Source organism: Eretmochelys imbricata, chromosome 1 (assembly GCF_965152235.1).
Source record: "Eretmochelys imbricata isolate rEreImb1 chromosome 1, rEreImb1.hap1, whole genome shotgun sequence".
Lineage (NCBI taxonomy): Eukaryota > Metazoa > Chordata > Testudines > Cheloniidae > Eretmochelys > Eretmochelys imbricata.
Window position 1 is genome coordinate 344,921,967 of NC_135572.1, and position 12,293 is coordinate 344,934,259.

General features: G+C 46.1%; 1 protein-coding gene across 5 annotated transcripts in view; it reads left to right on the forward strand.

Moving 5' to 3' along the window:
• FRMD4A (FERM domain containing 4A) overlaps positions 1 to 12,293 on the forward strand; it is a 292,885-nt gene that overhangs the window by 229,833 nt on the left and 50,759 nt on the right. For 3 of the 5 annotated variants that reach the window (XM_077836359.1, XM_077836340.1, XM_077836350.1), the window contains exon 12: positions 12,213 to 12,289. In XM_077836359.1, the coding sequence (XP_077692485.1) occupies positions 12,213 to 12,289 (77 nt within the window). Of the gene's footprint in view, positions 1 to 94; positions 235 to 11,703; positions 11,929 to 12,212; positions 12,290 to 12,293 lie in introns of those variants that run through there. The other 2 variants (XM_077836368.1, XM_077836377.1) reach the window with 2 other exon arrangements.

The window sequence follows — 12,293 nt, forward strand, 5'->3', positions numbered from 1 at the left end:
ATAGGCTGGCACTTTTCCCTGGCATTGAATTCATGATAGAACTAAGAAAATATTTTGAGCCCGTTCTTCAGCTGGTATAAATTAGCCTAGTTGTGTTGGAGTCCGTGGAGCTACAGTGACTTATACCAGTTATGAGGAAGGGGTTCTTCGTTTTATGCATTTTTCTGAAGTTGAATAGCAGTTGGAATATGAAGAGCATGGTAACCACAGCGCCACTTGGAAACCGTCGTGTCTGTGAGTGGCATTTGTTCAGTTTAGTCAGCTGTATCTCCAGTGTGTTCTAAGAACTCCCAACGGCATTTGATCAAGCAGAAGTGCGTAGCCTGTGGCTGTATGATAATGAATAGTGCATGCTGGAGTGACTGTAGTAGCAATAGGCATCTCTCTGTGGTTCTGGTGAGATGCTCCCACTGTTTTAAGAGTCCAGAGGCATCCTTCAATACATACATTTTAATAGTTTTAGCAAACAATTAACTCAGAAAAGGCTTGGGAGTGAATGATTAACAAAGTCAGCCAAAGTGTTTCCATATGGCCCAATAACAGACACTGCTAGCTGGAAACAGAATGGCCTTGAAGGAATGACATGTACTTTGTGTAGCTTTGCTGTAGCTAAATGGGAGACAGCACTATTCTGGATTAGCTCGATAGTCTCTGGCAACAAAACATTGGATGTGTCCACTTCCCCGTGCTCCAAAATCTTTCTTCAGCCAGAGGGAATGTAGTTGCGAAACAGGCTTTGAAGGACGCTGAGGACAGAATAAAAGGTAGAGATGTGGAGTATCGGCAAAGGAAACTCTCCAAGCCCCAGCTGAGTTTGTAGTGGCACAAAGCTTCTCCTTGTGACAGCCAGAAAAGCGTTTCCAGTTGTGTCCGTTCTCTGAAGTCGAGCAATAAGATATTTTGCCAAAATATTGCCATTTCCTGGCATATGGTATCCACAAAGCTCTCTGTATTTTACTGGATTTTTCCCCACACTGGGTCGAATTCTGATACCAGTAGCACCAGTGCAAATCCAGAGTAACTGCAACAGACTTATTCTACATTTACACGAGTGTAACTGAGAACAGAATTTGATCCCTAGTGCCTAACAGCATATCGCAAATGTGAAATCAGTAGTTCTGAATGTCACAAAATAGTCAAGTCTGGCCAGTATCCTAAGAGAGAAATAGCCTGTGTACTGAGAGTATGATCCTAGTAATCAATAAATAGACTTTGTTTAGAAGGAGCAACCTTGCTGTGTGATCTCACTTGGCCTTATCTGAACAGCAAGGAGCAGAGTGAACTTCCCTAGATCCAGATAGAAAATGGGGTATTAACAGGCGTGGAACAACAGCCTAATTAAGAGCTCTTTTACTGCAGAACAAATAGAGATCCTCTTTGCTTTAGGGCATAAAGAGGCATTGTCAAGTTGGTAGGTTCATTGACTAAGTGGTAAAACTTGAGTTTCCTGTGGTGATGGAATGACAGCCCCTCAGAATAAACAAACACAAAATGTAAAATACTGCTAAAAGTATACAAAATACTGAATGGTATGCGAAGGCAGATCAGGAGCTTCTGTTCACTCTGTCTCAAAATACAAGAACTAGGAGACAGTCAATGGAACTGAAAGGTGGCAAATTCTAAATAGATACAATAAAACACTATAGAGACTAACCAATTTATTTGAGCATAAGCTTTCGTGAGCTACAGCTCACTTCATCGGATGCATTTCCACTGAATGCCACAAGTACTCCTAAGGTGCCACAAGTCCTCCTTTTCTTTTTGCGAATACAGACTAACACGGCTGCTACTCTGAAACAATAAAACACTGTTTCACTCAATGTCTGGTTAGACTGTGGAACTTATTGCCACATGATACAGAATCATAGAAATATAGGGCGGGAAGGGTCATCTCATCTATGTCACTGAGGCCAAGAACTAAGCAAGATTGAATAAAGAATTAAACATTTATATGGATTAAAGAACATCCATATTTACTATAGTGAATATTGAAAGAATAAACGAGTTTGGGAAGGGATGTAAACTGTCATGCTTCAACCTCTAGTTCTTGAAGGTCAGGAGGAAATTTCTCTGGAGACAGGCTATATTATACCTTCAGGGGTATGGGATATGCAAAATTCTCCACTGTATAGGAGCAGGTCTAGACTACGGGGCTAAGTCGACCTAAGTTACACAACTCCAGCTATGTGAATAATGTAGCTGGAGTTGACATATCTTAGGTCAACTTAGTGTGGTGTCTGCACCATGCAGGGTGGATGGGAGAAACTCTCCCATTGACTTCCTTATACTTCTCGTTTGGGTGGAGTACCGGAGTCGACAGGAGAGCGATCAGCGGTCGATTTAGCAGGTCTTCACTAGACCCACTAAATTGACCCCTGGTGGATCGATCGCCACGTGTCGATCCCCCAGTAAGTGGAGACAAGCCCTAACGTTGCACAGTTAGGTACTTTTCCTCCAAAGCATCCAACACTGGCTGCATCTCAGAGAGACAGGATACTGGCCTCAGTGGGTAATTGGTCTGTTCTTGGAATAGCAGTGTTTCCTGAGATCATTGCAAACATCTTTATATTACAAGAAGGAATTAAAATTTTCCAGTATACAAGTGATGGAGGAGTGGGAGGGAACATTTTCAGGAAATATGGCTTTGAAAGGCTAGCAAAGTCTCAGTGGCATTACTCTAGTAAATTATTCATTGCTCTTAACTCTCTATTTAGGGCTACCTGCTGACTTCTTGTGCTTAGATGTGCTTATTTCTTTTCCCATTGCTGAACCTTTATGCTTTTTGGATGATGGGCTTGGCGATAGCATGGTCTGATTTTCAAGCTATGGCAGGTTTTGCCTAGTAAAGTGCACCAGATTTTTCACTGCTTGTTTTAATTCCGAAAACATTCAGTGTTGGAGAGAGGAGATAGACCAGGCGTAAAGCCAGGTTTTCCTGGCAATGTCGTTCTTTTTATCCTTTTGGCGTATCCCAGACCCACCCTCTTCAACACATTAAACCTCTCACACACACACACCAAAATGTAGGTGGAAGATCCCTCTAGGTTAGTAAAAAAAAGAAAAAAACTAAGAGTACTTGTGGCACCTTAGAGACTAACAAATTTATTTGGGCATAAGCTTTCATGGGCTAAAATCCATTTCATCAGATGCATGCAGTGGAAAATACAGTAGGAAGATATATATACACAGAGAACATGAAAAAATGGGTGTTACCATACCAACTGTAATGAGACCAATTAATTAAGGTGGGCTATTGTCAGCAGGAGAAAAAAAACCTTTTGTAGTGATAATCAGGATGGCAGCCACAGTGTCATTGGCTGCCCTTGTTTAGTTCAGTTATGAGCAGCCAGGTCAGAATAATTCCTGTCATGACCTCTTCAATTTAGGCTGGGAATCCCCTGAGAATGGGTTTTTGTCTGGAGAGACCCAGGACTTTCTCCTTCTGATCTGGCCAGAAATTCCATGAGAACAGCTGTTCAAAAAGCAAAGCCAACCTTTCAGCCCTGTGACAAGGTTCCGATCACGTTTAGTTTGAGTAGTAGGTAGAGCTTGGCCCCTCTTTTAGGGTTTGTCTGGATTAGGAAAAGAAGTTGAGTATAGGTCAGGATTAGTTAATGTGTTAATGGATTGGTCACCCCAGTCCTTCACCTTGATTAGCTAAAAAAAATTAACCCTAGGCTCCTCCCACCAGCTAAATCAAGGTGAAATGTGTTAATATGTGTCTAGCCTAGGGAAAAGGTCTCTAAAATGTGTTCGCTAACCCCAGCCTAACCAGAGCCACTTGTCCTAGCCTCGACAAATGCACAGCCAGATCATCCAGAACATGAGTAGATCCTAAAGCTGCTCAGAATCTGGGGCGTATTGCTGGAACACTGGGGAAGCTGGCATTGCCAGCCAGCTGTGCTGTGCCCCTGATCTGTGCATAAAGGGTTTCCAGGGATTCAGTCTCCAGAGCTGTTAATATAACATCCTCCAGGAGCTCAGCAGTCACACAGAGCAGAGCATTGCTGTCCTATGATGCACTGAACCAGTGAAGCACGTAACCACATGGTTAACTTTAAGCACATGAGCAACCCCATTGAAGTAAAGAGGAATACTCACATGCTTATGTGCTTTGCTGGATCCAGGTCTTAAAGGGTAGCCATATATACAAATGGAATAACCACGTCGTAAAGGATTCTGTGGTGCATAGTATCAACCTCAGTAAGATACAGATGAAAAGCACTTTGACAAGAAATGGGGCATCAGAGCTGTCAAAAATATAAAGGGAAGGGTAACCACCTTTCTGTGTACAGAACTATAAAATCCCTCCTGGCCAGAGGCAAAACCCTTTCACCTGTAAAGGGTTAAGAAGCTAAGATAACCTCACTGGCACCTGACCAAAATGATCAATGAGGAGACAAGATACTTTCAAAGCTGGAGGGGGGGAAACAAAGGGTATGTCTGTCTGTGTGATGCTTTTGCCGGGACCAGGTCAGGAATGCTCTTCAGAACTTCTGTTACGTTAGTAAGTAATCTAGCTAGAAATGCGTTAGATTTCCTTTTGTTTAAATGGCTGGTAAATAAGCTGTGCTGAATGGAATGTATATTCCTGTTTTTGTGTCTTTTTTTAACTTAAGGTTTTGCCTAGAGGAATTCTCTATGTTTTGAATCTGATTACCCTGTAAGGTATTTACCATCCTGATTTTACAGAGGTGATTCTTTTACTTTTTCTTTCATTAAAATTCTTCTTTTAAGATCCTGATTGATTTTTCGTTGTTCTTAGGATCCAAGGGTTTGGGTCTGTGTTCACCTATGCAAATTGGTGAGGATTTTTATCAAGCCTTCCCCAGGAAAGGGGGTGTAGGGCTTGGGGGGATATTTTGGGGGGAAGACGTTTCCAAGTGGGCTCTTTCCCTGTTCTTTGTTTAACACACTTGGTGGTGGCAGCATAGGGTTCAAGGACAAGGCAAAGTTTGTACTTTGAGGAATTTTTTAACCTAAGCTGGGTAAGAATAAGCTTAGCGGGTCTTTCATGCAGGTCCCCACCTCTGTACCCTAGAGTTCAGAGTGGGGAAGGAACCTTGACAAGAGCCTTGGAGTTCGGGTGGAGACATGGGGTAGGATTTCCTCCACAGGCATTTGTGGTTTGGCACTAAAGCCGAGTGGATTCCCTGTGAGCCCCTCCTCTACCCAAAACACAGACCTACAACTCCCCGTGGCCTGATTTTCAGAGCTACAGCCTCTAGTATTCCCAAGAGAGGGCTCCCCGCCAACTACTAACCAGGCCTGACCCTGCTTAGCCTTTGAAATCAGAGGTGATCAGGCACGTTCAGGGTGGCATGGCCATAGAGCATGCTTTGAAGCCAGTGGGAGTTGTGTGTGCATAGCAGCTCTGAAAAGGAGACCCCTAATGTATGGTCATGTCAGGGTTTGGGGAAGGGAGTTCAAGTGGCAAGGAGAGAATTTCTGTGCAGGAATAAGCTGCTTCTGGTTTAAGAGGTTTAAAAGAAGAGGAAAAATAGAGATATAAGGATCAGGGAAAAGAGTGATCTCTCTATTCATTCCCGTCTAACCAGGACCATCACTGTCACATCAAGAGACTTATTATTGATTGGTGTCTTGGTAGGATGTAGAGCCTTCCTTTGGGAGCAGAGCCCCATTTGCTAGATACTGTGGCCCAGATCCTCACAAGTATTTAGGTGCCAAACTCCCATTGACTTCACTGGAGCCGGGATTTCACCGGTTTCACCATTAATTTTTAAGGCCAGAAGTGACCATATTGATAACCTCTGCTCTGGCCTCCTTCACAACATAGGCCATAAAATTTCACCCCGGGACGAATTACACTTCTGCATCACCGTTTTTAAAAGGTCTTTAGAAGACATTGAAGCTTTCAGCTAGACTCAACTGAGTGGGTCAGAAGTACGTGGAGTGGATCCCTGTCATTAGGCAGTCAGTTATGGCAGTTGGTGCATTTGGGGGCATTATCGCTCCCCGCAAGTGCTGTGATTTCAGACAGTGACTTTAACTGCCTGAGAATGAAGTGGGGTTTCCCAGCCATGGGAAGTTCTAGCCATGTGTTTACTGGGTATGACAGCAGTGCCATCCAAACTCCGCTGTGTCTCGACACTGCAGTTAATAGACGCTACCGCAAGGTAATTAATACTGTGAGAGCACAGTGTCTTCCATCAAAGGATCACAACACGCTTTACAAATGTCAAGTCCAGATTCTCTGCTGTGCCCAGGGCTAAGGGGCTGTCAGGGAACTCCTGATTGACCATCTAGTCTTGGGCTCAAGGGGAAGCAATCTGGGGACTGCTCTAAACTGCATCAGCTGACTGTTTCCCTCAGGACCATAATCTGCCTGGGGATTGCCAGAGTGCATGGGGCTTCACATACTAGTCCTGCCACCATCAACACACACCCTCTACTGGGGTCTGCAGGGAGGGAGGCATAGGAGCCAGATGATATCTCTACACCTGCTGGGGACCTCCCCTTGCAGGGACACAGGGGAGTCCCCAGCTGGGGACTTGCAGGAGGTTTCCTCTCCCATTCTGAGCGGCACAAAGGAAGCCGAGCCGGGCAAGCATTCAGCCCTAACTAATTCAGCCTCATGACAGTCCTGGGAAGGAGGCATTCTCCCCAGGATGCAGATGATGAATCAGAAGCACAAAGAGCCAGATTTTCAGAACACCGGATGCACAGTTGCATGCACAGCAACTATAACTGTGTGTCTGTGTGTAATTATGCTGCATGCACCGTCATGATGGATTGTGGGAACATGTTCAGCAGACTCACACGCTGTCTGTCACACCATGTGGGCCCAAACTCCTGAAAGCTTGGCTTTTAGTGTGTCACTCAAGGCCACACAGAGAGTGTGTGGAAGAGCCAGGAGTGGAACCCCTGTCTTTTCGCACAGTCCTGTGCGTTAGCTGCAAAAACCATCCTTCCTTCCGTATCATGAGCGTCCAGCATTCTTTTCATTCTGTAAAGCCAGCCTGCCGCTCCTGAGTCATTCAAAACTCCCTTTGATTCGCCCAGGATCGGGCCCATAGTCAAGTGATTTGCTCAGACTCAGATTGCTGAAAGGGATGCAGATTGCCCGGCCTCTTCTCCACCAGGCTCAACTTAATTAGGGAGTAGCCCTAGCCACAAATGTTCTCACAAAAGGGGCTGGAGACTGAAAGGCTCTGACTGCAGCTCTTTGTTGCGAGTCACAAACATCTGGTGCCTGGCTAGTTAGACTGCTCCTTGAAACAATTTCCAATGAGAAAATCTCCTAGCTTGCACCTGAACTCTCCATGGCGTGCTGTGCGACCGTTGAAATCCCTCTCCCAGCTCCTTTTCCAAGCTGCCAACTTTTGCAGAAAAGCATTGTACCATTTCCGACCCCAGCTTCTTACCAGAATCACCACCCCCACCCCCGAGCATGGACCAGTTAATAAGGCACTAGCCAGTTTAAACTGCACATGCTGCCTGAAGTGAATTTATTATTGCCATGCAAATGCTTCTTCTTAAAGGGTAAACACATTTACACACAATCTTGCAAATTCGGCTGATTGCTTTGTTTCAGCTTGTCTTGGAGCAATGAGCCAGAGGTCCCAATGTGTGTCAGAGGTTACTAGGATAAATACGGGGGTGGAGGGGTGTGTGTGTTTTGGTTGGGATTTTTGGGGGGAGGTTATTGTTTTCTTTTGTTTTCGGGGGGGGGGGGTGTTTTTTAGTAGCCACTTTTCTTTCTGTCTCTTTTAACCACGTAGTTGAAGCTGTGCTGAAAAGCCAGACTTGGTGAGCCTCCTTCCGTATCCATTGGAAGACTAGATGATCTCATTACATTCAGTGCTCACCAAAAATTGTTCCCATCTGAAAGCAGCTGAGTGCTGTGCTAGGTGGAACAGGCTGGTGACCTCCACATAGTTCCCAATGGACATGTTTCCATATCAGAGAAATCACTGCCACAATAACCACTAATTGGCACCCTTGCAGGCGGTCTCAAGAGTGATCCCCGTGGTTAAATGGGCATTGAAATTGATCTGTCCTCTCCCATTTCAGAATGACCCTCCTGCTGAGCTATATTGGTGCGGTGTTGCGGCCTGGATCCCAGCAGTACCTAGTTTATGGATAGATGCAGGTTTTCAGTCTCCAGGGCTGTCAGTTTCACAAGCCTACTGTATACTGTGGGCCCAATCCAACTTCCACAGATGTCAATGGGAGTCTTTTCATTGACTTCAATGAATATTGGATCTGACCCTATAAATAACCTAGTTAAAGGATGAACCAAATTCTGTCACAGTGTAAAACCAGGCAAACACATAAGTGAAGTCAGTGCACCCATTTATGCTTGTCCCAAAAATCATATCGAGAAAAATAAATAGTCCTGGCTGTTATGACTGGATTTCTGCATGATTATGTTAAGCACATGGTCAGTTTCTTACTGTTTCCCCTTCCCCTGTGAAGATTTAAACAGCAGCATGATAAATGGCTCTTGAGGGGTTAAAGCTATGCTCTCTATTAAAAGGTCAGGCTAATGACACCCTGTGCATATGTCACTGAATAACCAATATCGATTTGAAACAATAATAAACTGGGGAACAAGTGAAGGAAACATCTTGGTTACATTACATTGGGTCCAGCTGAAGAAAGAAATTAGACATAGTTTCTCCTGCTGGGGATGTGATCAGCCAACAGGAAAGTTCTGAGGATTAAGGTTTTTGCATATTGCATTCCCTATCAGAAGGGTAAAACCTCTCAGATCATCACTGAGCCCTAAGTGGGAGGCAACTGAATAGCATCTAGGAATTTAAAGGAGCGCAGAGTCATAGCAACGGAAAAATATGTACAAGTTCAGGAAACGAGCATTTTACACAAAGAAAAGACCCTAAAAATCAGAATGTAGCATCACTTTCATCCTCTTCCTCCTAAGCACCCGGACTTGTCTCTTTCTGTGCACAGCCAAAAGGAAGTAGAGAAAATAGAAACACAGTGCAATGATTCAGCATGGTACAGGTTAGACTTAATCACATGAGAGATATAGTGCAATTTAACTATAGCAAATGGACTTGTGCCCCCTTGCTTGAGCAATTCAATAATGGACTGGAGAAAGCATCAAGGGAATAGGTGGTAGGGAACAGTTCAGCATTGGTCAAGGAAGATGGCCTGGATGATTTAATCGGACGCACGTTTCTGTCTCTAGCCAGTTTGGTTCTGTGACTGTATATGAACACACTTAGGGAGCAGTTGCTGCCAGACACTCAGATGAGGCTTTAAAGTCCCATTTGCACTGAGGGAAGGATCTGTTGTTTATCCACATAAGTCAACAGTGGGAGAAACACTGGAAAGTTGTGAGCTTCTGCTTATCCAGGTATTGATGTGTCCCGCTGTGAGCGCCTCCCAAACATTTACAAACATCTCCCCTGCCCTGTGAGAATGGGTACTTGGGTAGGGTTACTGTATCCCCATGTTACAGATAGACAACTGGAAGCACAGAGAGACTGAGGGAAATTTTCCAAGGCACAAATGGCTAGCTACCATTGGTGACCTTGGAAATCCGCCTCTTATGTGACTTGACCGAGGTCACACAGGAAGCCCTTGGCAGAGTGGGGAATTGAACTCGGATCACGTGACTCCCAGTGCTTTCACCACAAGGCCATCTTTCCCCTCTGCATAAGGTCATGGATGCTTCCATGCACCCTTGTTATTTGTGGGTTATTTTAATGAGAGGAAAATGTCTCAGAAGTGGCTAGTTCATTTCTGTGTAGTACTTAATTTTTCCACCTGGGAAACAAATTAGCTCCATAATGATAATGTTGCACTTCTGGGTTTTGTTTGGGGTTTTTATTATTATTATTATTTATTACTATTTTGCCAGCCTCAGCTCGATCACAGGGACAACTCCAGAACGCAGTGTAACTGAGCAGCTTTTGCTGCACTGAAAGTGAGACAAGTCACCAGCAGCTATTCCGGGCATCTGGAGTTTTATCGGCAGAGCATGATTGTGTGCCAAGGGGTCACGAGGTGCTGGTGTGTGTTCTCCACCCTCCACCTCATTCTCTACACCCACCATATTAAAAAAAACATCTCTTGGTTGGAAACTTTCACAACACAAACATCTGGCGGGTTTTGAATTCCAGTGCCACTGCAGTAGTGACAGGGGAGAATACTTGTATCTATGCTAAGGGATCTGAGGAAGTGAGCTGTAGCTCACGAAAGCTCATGCTCAAATAAATCGGTTAGTCTCTAAGGTGCCACAAGTCCTCCTTTTCTTTTTGCGTATACAGACTAACACGGCTGCTACTCTGAAACCTGTATCTATGCTGTAGATAGCTTTAGTTTTTAGATCTCCACCCTCCTCCTCCCCCATGGCTGATCAATCAATGAAGATCAAAGCACATTTTCTGTTTAACTGAGTTATCTTTGTAACTTCGATATTGAGGGGTGGGTGGTTTTGGTTTATCTCAAAGTAACAAGCTACTGCTTCTTCCTTACGATAGGAATTCAACTGGAGCTGCTTTTATTATGAGCGTTTGCTTAGACAGGGTGGGATCTGGTGCTTCTGTTCAGCAGCAGATACATAACCATTGCAGGGCTTGCAGCCTTGCAATTTGTCCATGATTAATCTGGGGCAGAGATGAAGGAATCCAAGATATCCATTCATGCTGCGGGTGATTGCTGCCTTTTCTCAATCAAAGGGGAAAGAGTGTTGTTTAGTGGCTGAAACAAGTAGCCTGAGTGTCCGGAACTCGGTTTTATTCTTGGCGCTGTCACAAACTCAGAATGTGACCTCGGGCAAGTCAATGAACCTCTCTGTAGGATGGTTGTAATAATCATAATCAGAGGATGCCTCCGAAACATCATGACGTTTGCAGCCATTGTGGTGTTCTTTCTGGTGTATATTCTGTCCTTCTCTTCTGTCTTTGCTCTGTCTTGTGCATGTAGATTATAAGCTCTTTAGGGGTCGAGCCTCTGTCATTCTGTGTTTGTACAGCGCCTAGCACAATGGGGACTACCCTATAGGGTGACCATAGGTCCTGATTTTATAGGGACAGTTCCGATATTTGGGGCTTTGTCTTATATAGGCACCAATTATCCCCCACCCGGTCCTGATTTTTCACACATGCTCTCTGGCCACCCTACCACCATAATAAACAGAAACAATACATTGCGAGGGTTAGTTCATGTTTGTAAAAGCTGGCAGTGAATCACAGATGAAAGCTCATCTCTAAATAGGAGCTCACCTGTCAATCCTCAGCAGAGGCAATTTACATTATTTGGGGCTCTGGCCCACAAAATATCTCCTGGGCTCCTCTAAATCTCTTCTTCCCTAGGAAAGCGTGTCAAGCTGGAGTGCTACATGGTTTGCTACCACGCATGCCAAGCGCGCTTTCTTTGCAGATAAAAGGGAAGGCCTCCTGCTTGTCTTTTGGTGGCTTTTGTGGCTTTATATCTTATTAAACCCTGTTAAAAAAAGAGAGCGAGCTGGGAATTCTGTAGCTGCTGAAGGAATTGAGCTCCTCCACCAAGATTCCCTCTTTGCTTCCCCCCCTGCGGCTTTCCCCTTCGGAGCCGAAAGACCCTCCCGGGCCCTGCCCAAGCCGTGCCGGACTCGAATCGTAGCCGAATGCAACCGGGCCCGCGGGGAGCGGGGGATGAAACGGCGTGGCGGGAGCCAGGCGAGGTGCACGGGCGCCCAGACCGCGGCCTTTCCCTCCCGCCCAGCATGTGGCTGAAACTTTGTCAGCATGTGTCAAGGGATGGCGCTGCCTGCGAGCCCAGCCGAGGCTGCTCGCTCCGTGGCATTCGGGTCACCCCGCCGCCCGCGCCCCGGGCAGACAGGCGGCTCCAAGGCCCGAGTCCGGGGCTGCCGCGCGTTGGCGGGCAGGAAGGGCCGGCGCTCAACGCCCCGGTTTCAGCACCGGGCGCGGGAGGAAGCTCAGTTCAGCACCAGTGGTAGCTGGCGGCTGCTTACTCCCGAGGCGGGGCGGGGCGGGGGTGGGGGGTGTTGTGCAAAGCGAACAAAGGGCTGGCGGCCGGGGGGGGGGGGGGGGCTGGTTTGTTTCTTGTTGGGGAGGGGGAGGGCAGGGAAATCCGCACCCACGCAGCGCCCTGCCTGGCTAAAGAGATTTCTGCTTTGCGCCTCTTGGAGCGAGGAGGGAGCCGAGGAAGCCGCGCGGGGGGAGGTACCGCGCCGCGGCAATGAGCTCTGCATTTCACCCGAGGCTTTTCCCCGGCAGATCTTCCAATGGAGGCAGCTAGAGAACCTGTACTTCCGAGAGAAGAAGTTTTCCGTGGAAGTTCACGACCCACGCAGGTAA